Source organism: Glycine soja, chromosome 18 (genome assembly GCF_004193775.1).
Source record: "Glycine soja cultivar W05 chromosome 18, ASM419377v2, whole genome shotgun sequence".
Taxonomy (NCBI): Eukaryota; Viridiplantae; Streptophyta; class Magnoliopsida; order Fabales; family Fabaceae; genus Glycine; species Glycine soja.
The window spans coordinates 53,414,174-53,430,060 of NC_041019.1; the positions used below are offsets into that span (position 1 = coordinate 53,414,174).

The following is a 15,887-nucleotide window of genomic DNA, read 5'->3' on the forward strand; positions in this document are numbered from 1 at the left end:
ACCGCATGATAAATATTTCTTGTTTGCCAGATTGACAGGCGTGCTTATGTAGATGTAATTGCTCGGCATCGAATCAGTACTGGAGTCCGTGCATGGCGCAAACTTATTCACCAGTTAATAGAAATGAGAAGTCTTTTTGGGCCTTTTGCAGATCATTTATACAGTTCACCTTGTGTATGTTGTGATACTCTTCTTCACATTGTCATTACCAAACTCACATTCTTTGTAGCATCTCATCCGTTTCTACCATAAATTCTATTTTTGAGATATAATGAGAAAGTGACTCTAAGGAGATGTGTATTGTGTTTCTTGCTGTCTATTTCTGTGACAAAATCAGAAAATCTGAAAACAAATTTCAGCCTTTTTGTGTTGTGTGCCTGACATTTATATGGGGGCCTTTGGTTTTGCAAAGGATTGGATTGCTTCTTTAATCTTATGCTTTGCTTTTTTCTATTCTCTTTTTCTTGTTATGCCTTAATTGGAGGATGCATTATCTGGCCTGCTTGTACTCCCTTTTCTAGTAAAAAAAAACTAAAAATACATCAGATAGCAAAATATTTGAGTTCATTTGAATAACTAAATATTTTATAATTTTATAGGTTTTCTGGAAGCTAGATTTAATGGAAAGTTCTTCAAGGATGAGAAGATGTTTGAGGAGGAATTACCATGGCTCTGACCATTTAGGTTCTGCAGCCAATTATGAGGACTATTCTGGGGAGAAAAATGACCAGCGCACTCCAATTTTGTCGGCAGAAGCAATCTCATTGGAGACGGCCAATGAAGATGAAGAACAGGTGGAAATTGAGAATTTGAATGCTAGGGTCAGTGATGTTGATGATAAAGGAGACAATCAGACTAGACTGTCTGAAACAGCTGATCGATCTGTTCAGGAAGCTTTAGAATCCGGTGCTACTCAACATGCAAGTGATGATGACCTTGTCGAGAGTTCTTCAGCCATTGCACCTGGGTATGTACCCAGTGAACTTGATGAAAGAATTGTTCTTGAGCTACCGTCATCAATGGTCCGACCACTTAAGGTCATACGGGGAACCTTTCAAGTAAGTTTTATGGACCTTATTTAATGTGGTATTTTGTCAAAGATACATTGAGTTATACATGTGAATTCATCCCTTGATACTGAAATGATCCTGATGAAATTGCTTTTGTGGGATTGTAGATTTTGTGTACTATATTTATTGCATTTCATAGCCCCTTAGAAAATGCGTTTTGTGGGCTTAACTAGGTGAATGAGGATGGGGTATACAAGGAAAAAAATTAGATGTTGGAAGATTTTTGTACTAATATTTTTTGCAAGAAAGTTGTATTATGACTTCTGATGTTTATTAGAATATCATTTAGGTAGAGAATGATGCATGGTAGGTTAGGATAATTTATTTTGGGAGTAACCTTGTCTTTGGAATTTTATCTCTTCTTTGCAAGTTATTTGTTGATTTTTTTCATATTTAATTAAGATTAGGAATCTAGTATTAGAATAAATAGGACTATTGGGTTAGTGAAAAGAATTCCAAACAAATGCATAAATAGATCAAATACAGCCAAGGAGGTGTGCTCTTAGGAGCAAAACAAGGGAAAAAACAACATTAGAACCTGTTTGATTACTGTTTTTGATAAACAATTTATAACCATGTTTTGCGAAAATCATTTTTGAAAACAATTTTTGTTTTCCAGTGTTTAAAACAGAAATTAGAGAACATGTATGAGCTGTTTTGGTTCTGTTTTCCATTTTATATCCCCAAAATAAACAAAAAACAGAAAACAAGTGGGGACAAATGGTTCATAAATAGCACTCCTGTAATATTGAACATTTACAGAAAAAGGTTCTGACTTTTCCTCTTGCCTCTTTTTCTAATTACAATCTGGCTTTACATGCTTGGCGCTGTTGTCATTCTACTCTCAGCTCTGCTTCTGGCTCAAATTACGGGGTGGGTTGGGAATTTGGGTTATGTGAATGATGTGTTGGAAGATTTGGGTTTCCTGCAATTGTGAATTTGGTAATTGAGCATTTAATTGGGGTGTTTGGATTCACAAAACTGTGGTATGACAATGCAGGGGAATCAACTATGGAAGTAATCAACGGCTTGTGTAGTTTTAGAAAATGTTTTTTATTTTTACTTTTAATTCACATTGTTTTTCTTTGTTCTCTGGTTTCAAAGAATTGTACAATAAACAGTGAAAACCAAAAAAAAAAAAAAAAACATTTTTATTGTTCCTATACAAACCTTTGAAAGTGGGAAACAAAGTGGAAACAACAATCCACAAGATGAGGTTGCCTGCATGGATCATACAACACCATTGGACTTGGCTAAAAACCAAATTCTCTGGGATATTTTTTATCATGAGGTCTCTTTTCTTAATTTCCTCTTACGAATTTCTTGGTCTCCCACTACCCCTTTTCACATGGCTAAAAAGTAAAAACTATACAAGATACTCTTTCAGCTTTTTTTACACATGTCCAAACCTCCTTAACTGTTTTTCAGTAATTTTTTCTTGATAGGTGTCACTATTATCTCCTTGTATATAATCATTCGTGTCATGTCCTTTACCTATTTTTCGAAAGCTTATATATCTCATATTCTTTATTTTGTCCAACTTCCAAGATCTTAAAAGCATTAGATCATGGCTCTCTTACAGTTTTCCATGTCTCATTTGTAGCTTTCCTCTTAGAAACTGGAAATAAAAGTGAAGAAAAATGGAATTTTTGTAATTAGAAGCAAAAATAGGAATGATAACAATGTTTTTTAAAAGTAAACCGTCCATAAGGTGGTCTTGGTACATGCTGGAATGGTGGGTATTGGAGCATGCTTTTTCTTAACAAGTTGAGTTTTGTTCACAAATTGTAATTTTATGGAGCATGGTCTCTATCAACAAGTGTGGAAAATATATTATTTAAAATCCATGGAGTTTACAAATATCACTATTTCATTCATATTATCTCACAATAATGTATTTAAATTCTTTCACATGAATAAATAAATTATAAAAAAAGTTAAGAAAAATGATGTATCGAATAAGTTTTTTAATTTATTTATTTTTAAAACATAATTTTAGAACAAATTTATCAGCATATTTTTTCTTAAAATTGTTTTCAAAACAGCATTATGAAACATCAAACATACCATTTCTTTCTTTTCACCTTCTTTTTTTTTTTTATTAGCAAAATTATTAATATATTGATAGAAGTACCAGAGGTACTAAGTACAAAGATTAGGTCCATACTCATGGTTCCAAAATAAAACTAATGTAGTTTGAAAAGGAACCATAGTATGGCTACATGATAAGGTATCTAATATCTGCTACAACTCCTACTCAGAGCTACTGAAAGCTAATACAAAAATCCCTCTCGGATGTGACTTGACCATTGGTTAAAGTGAAGTTTGAAATCTTTGTCCAGATTTGTGAGCCATGTCCAAGTTTGAAATCTTTTCACCTTCTTAGATTTTTAGAATGTGAGTTTGGGTCAAATCAACCCCAAAAGCTAGCTCAAGGGGTGAGGGTTGTCCCTCACTTATATACTCTAACATGGCTTTATTTATAACCGATGTGGGACTTGGATTTTTCCAAATACACCCCCTCACGCCCAACACTTCTTGAGCTTAGTGTGGGATAACAATGGTGGGTGACCCTTTGGATTAATGTTGGATATGCTCTGATACCATCTTAGATTTTTAAAATGTGAGTTTGAGTCTAATTCAACCGCAAAAGCTAGTTCAAGGGGTGAGGGTTGCCCCTCACTTATATACTCTAACTTGGCTTTATTTATAGCTGACGTGAGACTTGGGTTTTTTCCGATATACCTCAAAAGTAGGTTCCGTAAACTAATTTACAAGATAGTTTTGAAAATCCAAACAAAAAAACACAATCAAATACACCCTTAATTTTCTAAATATAAGCTACCCAAAACTCAAAACAAGGGATTAGAGGAATAATAAACTACAAAAAGGATTTTAGGATTTAATCTCATAATGCAAGAGATCCTGAATTGTTCCTAAAAGTGAGAAGACTTTTTAACCATTAGTATTTTGTTTCACAATCACAACACACCATATCAATTTCATATCCTGTTATTTTCAGTCTTTGTACTCTAATTTCCACCTTCCTTGCCTAAATCCTATAATTTCAGCAGTTTTCTTTTCTAAGGTATGGTAATAACACTCATGTAAGGAACTATTCTCTTTTTGTAGGTAACCAATAGGAGGATAAATTTTATAGTTGATAACAGTGAGACCAGTACCACAATGGATGGTTCCGATTCCAGTGTTGAGACAGGGAAACAAGAAAAAGATCGCAGCTGGCTAATGTCATCTCTTCATCAAATTTATAGTCGGAGGTGAGATGATTCACAGACCATATTGTTATCTATTCATTCTGTTGCATTAGTGTTGTCATTTCAAGAATTGTGGGTTGTTAGCAGTTAGGTAGTTAAGGCAGTTAGGATATCAATTGGTTAATTAGAGGGTGGCCACCGGATGTAGGTTCCTTTTTTCCTTTTTTTTTCCATTTAATTCAATAAAACCTTTCTTTTCTTTCCCTTTTCCATTCTTGGTTCCTAACATATGTTGAATGTGCACTTAGCCATTGATTTATTTGATATTTGTCTGAGCCTATAAGGGAATATTCATGATTAGCTTAAGTTTTTAATTGTTAGTATTGGTATTGTAGTTTGCTAAGAATTGAATACTTCTGTCTCTTGAAGGCTGAAGCACATTATTCCCTTTTTGCTTAGCTACATGAAGTTTTCTGTCATAGTTTTTATTATTATGGAAATTTATTTTTCGTTTGTAGTGTACTTTTTTAAAATATGATTTTAGTGGTTGATAAGTGTTAGTTCCTGTTACAGATACCTCCTTAGAAGAAGTGCTCTGGAGTTATTTATGGTGGACCGTTCAAACTTCTTCTTTGATTTTGGGGTATTTCTTCTTAAATATACCAATTTCTTTCCTTTTATTTTTCAAGAAAAAGGATTTGTCCCTTTGAAGTAAGGGAGTGTACTTAAGAGGATAAACTACGGTTGTAACCATTGATTAACTATGTATTATTGAAATCTCGGCAATTGATTTTCTAATCATTGGTTATGACTTTACTTTATCCTCTAAAGTACAGCCTAATTTTAGAGGAGCTAAATCCCAAGAAAAAATATTTTTGTTTTTGAGATTATTCTTATCCTCTAAAGTACAGCCTAATTTCTTGTTGACTGTTAAATGTTATACACTTATAATCCTTGTCAAGGATGCTGATAAAAAAAAATAATCCTTGTCTAGGGCTCTCTTAAAAGCTTAAGCTTTTACATGGAAGTTCAAGAATAGTTTTGTTTCTCTAACATAGCTCTTCTTGCAAGAGCCTTTTGGTCTTGAATTGTGGACAATGCACTGGCCAATTGAACCATGATGCTGAAACTTAATTTAATTTTGAAGAAAGGAGTGGAAAGGATTACTTACTCGGTTTTAAAGGCTCTGATACCATATTGAAGATCAGCTCTTCTAAAAGCCTAAGCTGTTTGGTGGAGGCTAAATAATGGTTTAGTATGTCTAACATTTTTCTTGCTAATTTCCTCTTCAGAATGGCGAAGGGCGAAGAAATGCATATCGCGCAATTGTTCAAGCACGACCACCCCATTTAAACAATATATATTTGGCTACTCAGGTAATATCCTTTCTATGATTTTGTATAATTTTGCCTTCATCTGGGCTTAATATATGAACAAACGTGGATGAAATATATACAATTTATGCTGATGTTTACTGCAATTTTACATTTATGTTGATGTTTTATATATTTTTAGTATAGCTTTTGGGTTGCATGGTGTGGCTCAAGAATCTAAATAAGTTCCTTCTTGTTTTATAGAGGCCTGAACAACTTTTGAAGAGAATTCAACTCATGGAACGCTGGGCTAGGTGGGAGGTAAGAACCTTAAGTTCATTAAGAAAAAGTAATTTGTATTATAATTGGATACTCATCACCTATGTACATGACTACATGAGTTCTGTACTTTCTTTGCACAGATCAGCAATTTTGAATATCTAATGCAACTCAATACACTGGCTGGGCGTAGTTATAATGATATTACCCAGGTAATCCCCCCCTCCCTCTTCTTGTAATTTACTTTATTTCCTTAATCTATTTAATCCTATCTTCATTATTTTCATTTATTATCATTACCTATTTTTGGCAGTATCCGGTTTTCCCCTGGATTCTTTCTGATTACAGTTCAGAGAGCTTGGATCTTTCTAATCCTTCTTCATATCGAGACCTTTCAAAGGTGTTATATACTGAATATTGCTTTAATAAGTTGAAGGAAAAGCATTAATTTATTTGTTTTTTCATGATTAATCTTTTGATGTGATGCAGCCTGTTGGTGCACTCAACCCTGATCGTCTGAATAGATTTCAAGAGAGATATGCTAGCTTTGATGATCCAGTCATCCCCAAATTCCATTATGGATCACACTACTCAAGTGCTGGAACAGTTTGTGCCCCACCTTTTTTTAATATATTTCTAGTGTCTTTATTGGTCATAATAGTTTGTTAGCATTATAGCTCATATGCTCTTTTAGTATTTTCAATGATGTTTGGGTCCTAGGCTTATTTGCTTACTCTGAGTTTCATTTACCAAATTAGTGCAATGCAGATAAAATTTCAATAAGGAATGCTTAACATTTAAGCAATTAAAATCCAAGTACTCGTACACTGAAGTGGAATTACACTTTACAGAAGTAAATAATCATAAACAGTTTCGATCTAGTAAGTCTAAGGGATACATTTATTGGCCCTAAAACAAAGAACTAAATCAATATATGAAAGAATATCTTTAAGCTTGTGTTTTCTTGATATTTTGTGTTAGAAGAGAGAAACCAATATTTTCTGATTATGCTCGAGTGAATCTTCCATCCAGCAAAATGGATTTACTTATTTTCAAGAGTCTTACAAAGATAATTAATGCCAAAAGAATTTACACAAGATATAACCATAGCCAGGAAAGTTGCCAGAAAAATCTGACGGTGGCCAGAAAGGTCGTTGGAAAATATGAGTCACCTGAGACGTTGCTGAAAAGTCCAGCTGTATTTTTTAACATCTGACAGCTTCAATGGCCCAATCAAACCTTCTACAGACACATTTTTATGCGGAAGCAGAGCCCCCCTTAGATCGGGAACGCTTTGATACCATGTTAGAAGAGAGAAACCAATATTTTTGAATATATGCTTAAGTGAATCATCCACCCAGCAGAATGGATTTATTATTAAAGAGTATTACATACATAATTAATGCTAAAACAATGTACAAGAGAACAATTAAGATACCATTACTTCCTATGATACATTGAACCTAGCTATACCAAGTATCTAAGCTACTTGGAAAAATAAACATTAAAGTTTTTATCTCCTAAAATATTCCTATTTACAACATTTTGCTCTCTGCTTGGGTGTTTCTTTTTTGTCTTTTGAATTCAAGCCTCCTTTTTGTGTGTATTGTAATCACTGTCTTCTGATGCCTTATTTTTCACTTTTATTTCATAATAGAACAGCAATAGAAGTAATTGTCCAGTATGTAAATGCTGTTCTTACATGGATTTTTTAGTAGCTGATTCTGGAGTAACTAATTTTAATTATCTTCTTCGACAGGTTTTGTATTATCTTGTTAGGGTCGAACCGTTCACTACCCTTGCAATCCAACTGCAAGGTGGAAAATTTGACCATGCAGATCGAATGTTTTCTGATATTTCTGCTACTTGGAATGGAGTTCTTGAGGACATGAGTGATGTAAAGGAATTGGTATGCATATAATTCTACAACACAATTAGTTTATATACTTGTGTACATTAAGGGGCTTCTCTCTGGGTGTCTTTCATAGGCATTACTGCTTTAATTAATATTGAATGATTATCATGGTTTTATTGAAACTGTTATCTTACACAGTTTCTTATTTCCACTTTTTAGGTTCCTGAGCTATTTTACCTACCTGAGGTCCTCACAAATGAAAATTCAATTGATTTTGGTACAACACAAATGGGAGGAAAGCTTGGTATATTCATTGATATTTTTGCATTAGTGCTTTTTTTCTTTAATGAAGATGTCATTGTATACTCACAAATGCATATCATGGTTAATAGCTTACTTCTGTCATACCAGATACTGTAAAACTTCCTGCTTGGGCTGAAAATCCTGTTGATTTTATTCATAAGCACCGGAAGGCTCTAGAGAGCGAGTACGTATCTGCTCATTTGCATGAGTGGATTGACCTCATATTTGGGTAGGCTTCTAACTATTTTTTAATTTCGGCCCATGTTTGATGTGTGGATGCAAGCTTTGGCCTGCTGCGTGTTTTCTTTTCATTTTTTTTGTTTGCTTTTTCATAAGTTTGTTATCCCATTGTATCTATAACTATTCTTTTAAAATATCCATTTATAATAATTCCTTGATAATTTACGTCTTGTTTACAAGTGAGTTGGTCTGCACAGGTATAAGCAACGAGGCAAGGAAGCTGTTACAGCAAATAATGTTTTCTTTTATACTACCTATGAAGGGACAGTGGATCTTGATAAAATCTCTGACCCAGTATGTCTCCTTCACATCTCCTTATTTTCAACTCAATTATTTGTTCGAGTAAAATGCAATCCCTAAAAAATCTGCATAGTATGTAAATATGGTAATTATATGTTGTATAATATTATGTAATTATGGTAATTAGGGCATCTGTAAAATCCTTGTATTTAATACTTTTGGTATGAATAATATTCTCAGTTGTGTAGTTGAGACAAATGGATTTCATCACATCTCTTCATTCTCTTGTTTCTCTCTTCCTTAACATGGTATATAGTGCTTGACAAGGGAAAGAGGATACACATAATACCCTAAAAAGTAACAAAACAAGGGATGTGCCAGGAAGTTAGGTGTAATATCTGAAACAAGTACAGTTTAAGTGTAATTACTACTATTCTCGGGGGAAGTCCATGTAATTAACTCCTATGAATATACCTGTTGCAAGATACTTACAGTAAACCTCTTTTGTTGCATCATACTAAACAAATCAGATTGCTTATTATTGTCCTTTGTTCATGACAAGTAAAGGTACAACAGCGTGCCATACAAGATCAGATTGCTTATTTTGGACAAACACCATCCCAACTTCTGACTGTTCCTCACTTGAAGAAAATGCCATTAGCAGAAGTTCTGCATTTGCAGGTAACTGCTGGTTCTCTATAAGTTAGACAGTTTTTATTGAGAAATTACATTTTGACTGAGCATCAATACTAATAAAGTGTTGAGATGCCCATTGTTTCATGTTTCCTTAATGGTTGATGATGAATGGGTGTGAATATAGTGACAATGCATATATTTCTTATCATATCAGACAATATTCCGCAACCCAAAAGAAGTCAAACCATATGCTGTTCCATTCCCAGAACGCTGCAATCTTCCTGCAGCTGCCATTCATGCATCTTCAGATACGGTTGTGGTTGTTGATACAAATGCACCAGCAGCTCATGTAGCACAACACAAGTGGCAACCCAATACACCTGATGGGCAGGGTACTCCTTTCCTCTTTCAACATAGAAAAGCTATATTAGCCTCTGCTGGTGGTACAATTATGCGCATGTTCAAAGCACCGGCTGCATCTGGTGGGGAGTGGCAATTCCCCCAAGCAGTAGCATTTGCTGTCTCTGGAATTAGAAGCCAAGCTATTGTTTCTATAACAAGCAACAAAGAAGTTATTACTGGTAAATATAGAAATGCTTAACATTGTTTGGATATGCTGCCTCTAGCATTTATTTTATCAAACTAGCTCTTTTGATGGATTTATACTCATGCCTTGCAACATTGTCAATTAATTAGATTCTGCCATTTATCAATTACAAGGAATCTTTGTTAGGGTATGAACCATAAATGTGTGGGATTATTTTGATTTTATAATTTTTACTTATATATGTAGTTTTAAAAACTAGAGCGAACTGACCCATTTGACCAAGAACAGGTCTAGTAACTAGAAAAACCTGGCTATTTCAGAACCAGACAAACCTGGTGCAGAAAACTGGTTTGAACCTGTATTTTTCAAAATTTTCCGTCTTTAATTTTTCATTTAATTCAAAACATTTTTAAGATAAATAAAAACACATATTTAAGGATCACACATAGGTATACATTATTTTGTCAATTATTATTAATTTTTTATCTTATAAAACATATAACAAATTTTAGTTCTTCAATTCTACCTCTGAATATTTGTAGCAAATTACACTAACAGAAGCAGCTGAACACAAAGGAGCAATTGTTTCAAGTATCTATGTATTTAAATCTTAGAGCCAGATTTCTAAAAAAGACAGTTCAGTTGTGGCAGGGCAGGCATTTTGGCTTGGCTGATAGATCATTTTTGAATGAAACTTTCCTTCAACATGGAAATCATAAGCATAATGGTCATATTTAGTATCCAAAATCATTTAATCTCTATGTTCAGGTGAAACTATTTTCTGTACGTTTGTAACCCATAAAGCATGACAATTGGGACGTGAGAAGCCCATAAAGCTAAATGTCCCAAGACTGGTGCTCAACTTTTAGTTCCAAATGTTGTGGTAGTCCAAGTTAGCATATTCAAATCATCAATCAAATCTTGAAAATTTACAATTATTGAAATAATAATAATAAATTAGAATATAATTATTCACTATCTATCAGGATATATGAATAGTAGTTTTAGATTCTTTTTTATTATTGACCTTTACTGTATCTTTTTAAATTTTATTGATGATGTTCATTGCTGACTTGAGTTGCCATATTTCCAATTCCTGGGTTGTGTAGGATTACCAAAACCTTTACTGGGAAATAGTTCATTCGTTTTTTGGCTTAAAGTAAATTATATTTTTTCATCCTTTTGGCTCTTACAGAGTTTTAGAAACTTGGACTACATCTTCTTGTAGTTGATTTTGTGTACTTATTATTTGATATCTAATTTTGTAGTTTTGCTTCTGATTGAATAGGTGGGCATGCTGATAATAGCATTAGGCTAATATCCTCAGATGGAGCTAAAACATTAGAAACAGCTTATGGGCACTGTGCTCCTGTAACTTGCCTCGGTCTTTCACCTGATAGTAACTACCTAGTTACAGGATCCCGAGACACAACAGTATTACTCTGGAGAATACATAGGGCACTTTCATCTCACTCAAGTGTCGTATCAGAACATTCCACTGGGACAGGCACATCGTCTTCAACCAGTAATAGTTCATTGCACTTAATAGAAAAAGACCGGAGACGTCGAATCGAGGGTCCTATACAGGTACTTCGGGGGCACCACAGTGAAATACTCAGTTGTTGTGTTAACTCAGATCTTGGGATAGTTGTTTCCTGCTCCCATTCATCAGATGTTCTCTTGCACTCTATAAGAAGGGGACGTTTAATTAGAAGGCTCGATGGTGTGGAGGCCCATACTGTTTGCCTTTCCTCTGAAGGGGTTGTAATGACCTGGAATGAATCACAGCATACTTTCAGTACTTTTACACTCAATGGTACTCCGATTGCAAGTGCACAATTATCTTTCTTTTGCAGTATTGGTTGCATGGAAATTTCTGTTGATGGGACAAGTGCTTTGATTGGCATTAATTCCCTTGAAAATGGTAGAGCCTATAATAGCAGTCCGGATTCACAGTCGAATAAGTCAGGTGTTGTTGATTTTGATTCAGAATCAGAAGAAACTTTTGATAACTCCCGAATAGATGTACCATCACCATCAATTTGCTTCCTGGATATGCACACTCTGGAGGTACAGGATTAAAATGTCAAATATAAATTTACGTTAAAATTTTCTCATTAGATTGCTTCTTTTTATTACTCATTTTCTTACACCATAACCAAGCACTCAATCTGGAAGAGCAATAATCAAAGCAAGCTTTATTTCTGGTCTTTTAGGGGAATTATTATAGAAAACAACTGCAGATATGTATTTTCAAATAAAATAATTGACTTCTATGTTCTAATGAAACAAAGTGTTCTTGGTGCAACATTTTCTGTGGGTGTCCTAATACAATACAGTTTTCTCAAAGCTCATGAGTCTCATGTAGTAGCTGTTACCCTTGGACTGTGGATCTTCAGCTGATTATCCTAGTGCTAACTACTCTGTCATACTATTTTTTGTAGGTATTTCATGTGTTGAAGCTGGGTGAAGGGCAAGATATCACAGCTCTGGCTCTAAACAAGGATAACACAAATCTTTTGGTTTCAACTTTGGATAAACAATTGATAATCTTCACTGACCCAGCTGTAAGTTAAAATTTTCTTGTCAAATATCAATGGTCCTTGAAGTGTAGTGTTTGTTCCCCCTTCCACTGACTTGTAAATCAGTAACCAGAACAAACTTCATATATCCATTGAGGTCTAGTTTCTTAAGAGTGCATATTACTAGGAGTCACTACTTCACAATTTGAGCAATTTGGTAGATTTTAATATTTCTTTGTATCTCTGAAACCAACTCCACAGAATCAAAATATTCTGCTTTATACTAGTGTCTTGTGGAATTTCCATTATTATTTTTACCACGTTAGAAGTTTAGGTGATAACAGCCCCCAATGAGATGTCCATGACAGCCAACTCTTTATCTGATTATAATACCTACAGTCTCTCAATTACGCCTCCAATTGTTCAAATGCCTAAACTGTTCCATTCCATGGTTATTGACACTGCTACTTATTGTTTGCAGTTAAGCTTGAAAGTGGTCGATCAAATGCTCAAGCTTGGCTGGGAAGGTGATGGGCTTCAGCCTCTCATAAAATCATAGCTTTTAGGGTATACATTAATGGGTTACAGATCTTCTACACATAATGAGTTAGGAAAATTAGGTAGAGGTTATGACACATGTTTGTAAGCATTTTGGTTGCGCCCCAATGGTTTAGAAATATCTTGTGGCATATGTAACATTCTATTGTTACCACTAGAGTTAGATTCCTTAGATTTAGCAGAGGGTTCTTTGCTCCTCCGGTTGTGCTATAGTGTTGATATTGGACAGGCTTCTGAGTTGCGACTGAGGTTTGAGCCATTTTTGTCCCACCATTTTTTTATTATAGAGAATGAAAATCTAATAGCTATTCTTTCTTGTAATGCTGCTTGCTGCTTTTCAGACGTTGCGATTGATTAGATTCTGAGCTTTGAGTCGTCAATATTTGTTAATATATTAACCAAGTTTCAATTGTTATTGTTTCTTCCGTTTTTATTTCTCTTGTTATAACCAGCTTCGTGAACCCACGTCGATGTTGCTAACGAGGATAGGCTCTGCTAGTTCGATCAAATTGCGTTGTGGGTGATCGTTTATTGTTAGACATTATTTAGTAATATATTCAATAACTTTTTATTACAAGTAACTTTATTATTCTAACCATTGAATTTAAAATTTTCAGAATGTAAGTTATACAAAATTTTAGACAATTAAAAAAATTGATTGATATTTTCTTGTCTCGTTTTGTTTTAATTACATTTAAAGGTGAAGTTTAACTATTAATATGATGAATTTCTAAATATTATTTTGTTTATAATACTAATATTAGTATATTATATTAAAAATTAAAATAACATTATTTCATCGTTATTAGTTCAATCATTGAAAGTTGAATAAGTGTTTTCATTAGTTTAATATTTAAGTTGAAACAATATATATGCAACGATGACAAAAAAAATATTATAACATAATATAAGGCATATATAATGAGAATACTTCACATATTAAAAATGACTATTGTAAATTTGGATTATAAAGCATAAATAAATGATCGTGATTAAAAGTTAGTTAATAATTATATTCTCACTTAAAATGTTACGTATATTTATCTTTTAATTTTAATCATTAAAATCAAATTCAGTAATTTATATTTATTGTTCTTATTCGTCACAAAAATGTAAAGCATTAAATAATTTATAGTCATATAATCACTCATAAAGTAATAATCTTTTAATTTTACATTGAGGTTAACAAATTGACCAATCCATTAGAGGGCAACTATTTGGTTGAGTGTTTTGTTTTTCACTCCCTCTTTTCGAAGTGCATTTTCGTTTTATTGATTGAGGGGTCAATTGTCAATGAATTGAGTATTGACCGATTTTTATTTCAGTATTACTTTTGAAATTTAATATCTTCAGTAAAGAAAACTCCCTATTTGATTTTGGTTTAAGTTAAACAAGATTAAGTTAATTTGGGTTAAAAAAAATTATATATTTAACTCATTATATTTTATCGGAAAAAATTGTTTTTTTTTTTTTTGCAATATCCTTAATTTTTTTTAGTTTTATTTTAGAAAAATATCCTTATGTAAAAAAAAAATTATCTATGAAAGACATTTTTAATATCTTTTAAAGTATCATTTTGTAGATATTATTCAAACAATAACAATAACAATTTAAAAAATTCCAGGGATCCGAAAAATAAAAAGTGGCGCAAAACCAAACCAAAATTCTGTTAGACTCTAATTTGCTTGTTTATTGTTGAAGAATAAAAAGAAATATATTAGGGTTTTACAATAGAGAAAAAGAGTAATGGGAGGACAGGGAAAGAGAAGAGAGAAAAAACTACAGGGCTGCTCATGGTGGCTACATTGGCCTCCCTCCTCCACCTGATCCTTCCAAACACGACGCTTTGTCCTCCAAACTTTGCCAAATCATCTCTTTCACACATTCAAATGGTCCTTCTCCTTCTCTTTTCTCTCTCACCTTCCATCTCCTTTTTTTTTTTGTTTCTCATTTGTGTCTTTTTTTTTTCTTTTTCAGGGGCTACTGGGTCGTTAAAGGACAAGAAAAACAATGATGGGCATGCCCAAAATGTAAACTTTCATCTCTTTTGTGAATGTGCTTACTAAGAATTAACATATAGTTACTTGAATGTTAATTTTGTTTTGTGCTTGAATGTTTGTTAATTGCTTGAATGTTAATCATGTTAGAATTAACAATTGAAGAAGATGGGAAATGAAGGGAATTGGCAAACATGATGTAGAATGTCACGGCTCCACCAAAGGCTTTTTTCCGGACCATTCACGTCAAGGATCAGGTCATGTTCATTTTGATTTAATTAACATTTGATTTTTTTATTATCTCCTGTAACTAACCAACCTTATTTTGTGATATGACATGTAGATTTTCGGTGAAGTTGATAAGATATATGCTATCAAGTGGAATGACACGCTGGACGGTGTATGGCATTTGGTTGACAAAGACGAAAATTATCATAACGTTGTGTACAACAAAGATTTGGACCAACCAGTCATTGTAGTAGGGTGGACAGTACTATGAGATTTTTACCATCTGACCGGATATCATCTAGTATCCTTGTATCATTATGGTAACAATGCATTTTTTCTTACCATATTCAAGACCAATTGCCTCCCAGATCATTCTCAAGATGACACTCTTTATACTATCAAGTGTCAGGTTAACCGTGTGCTCTATTGGTCGTGTTTATGAATAATTTAGAATTTTGAACATTTTAATTATTATGAACATTTTAATTATATATTAGTTGTTTATCATGTGTTGATTCTAAATTTGTTGCAACAATGTTCTTATATATAATAGTTGTTTTGTCATGTATAATATTATCCCATTGTTTTTGAAAAAATTTGGTCATGTTTTTTAAATAAATTATTTTTAATTAATGACTAAATGAAATTTTTTTTCTCATTATTAAATTCAACCAATTACAAAATTTAACCATACGGATCAGCACATATTATCAATTCGTATGGCCTTTTCACAAAATAAGCACAAAGCAGACAGAGAACCACAGAACAAGACGCCCAACAATACACAAAACAAGCAGCAATAATGCAAACCAAAACACAAAACAATACACAATACACAGCAAGGCAGAACAAGAACCACAAAAGGAAGAAGATTCACTAATCTC

General features: G+C 33.3%; 1 protein-coding gene across 1 annotated transcript in view; it reads left to right on the top strand.

The window, feature by feature from the left end:
- Positions 1-13,193, top strand: part of LOC114397610 (BEACH domain-containing protein C2-like) — a 63,239-nt gene extending 50,046 nt beyond the window's left edge. Inside the window, exons 15-32 of the mRNA XM_028359728.1 lie at positions 31-174; positions 600-1,058; positions 4,203-4,348; positions 4,859-4,928; positions 5,578-5,661; positions 5,863-5,919; positions 6,021-6,089; positions 6,191-6,277; positions 6,367-6,483; positions 7,637-7,786; positions 7,952-8,036; positions 8,144-8,264; positions 8,473-8,569; positions 9,083-9,196; positions 9,366-9,732; positions 10,987-11,768; positions 12,143-12,265; positions 12,702-13,193. Of these exons, the coding sequence (XP_028215529.1) occupies positions 31-174; positions 600-1,058; positions 4,203-4,348; positions 4,859-4,928; positions 5,578-5,661; positions 5,863-5,919; positions 6,021-6,089; positions 6,191-6,277; positions 6,367-6,483; positions 7,637-7,786; positions 7,952-8,036; positions 8,144-8,264; positions 8,473-8,569; positions 9,083-9,196; positions 9,366-9,732; positions 10,987-11,768; positions 12,143-12,265; positions 12,702-12,779 (3,150 nt within the window). The 3' untranslated portion in view covers positions 12,780-13,193. The remainder of the gene's footprint in view (positions 1-30; positions 175-599; positions 1,059-4,202; positions 4,349-4,858; positions 4,929-5,577; positions 5,662-5,862; positions 5,920-6,020; positions 6,090-6,190; positions 6,278-6,366; positions 6,484-7,636; positions 7,787-7,951; positions 8,037-8,143; positions 8,265-8,472; positions 8,570-9,082; positions 9,197-9,365; positions 9,733-10,986; positions 11,769-12,142; positions 12,266-12,701) is intronic.
- Positions 13,194-15,887: the final 2,694 nt, after the last annotated feature.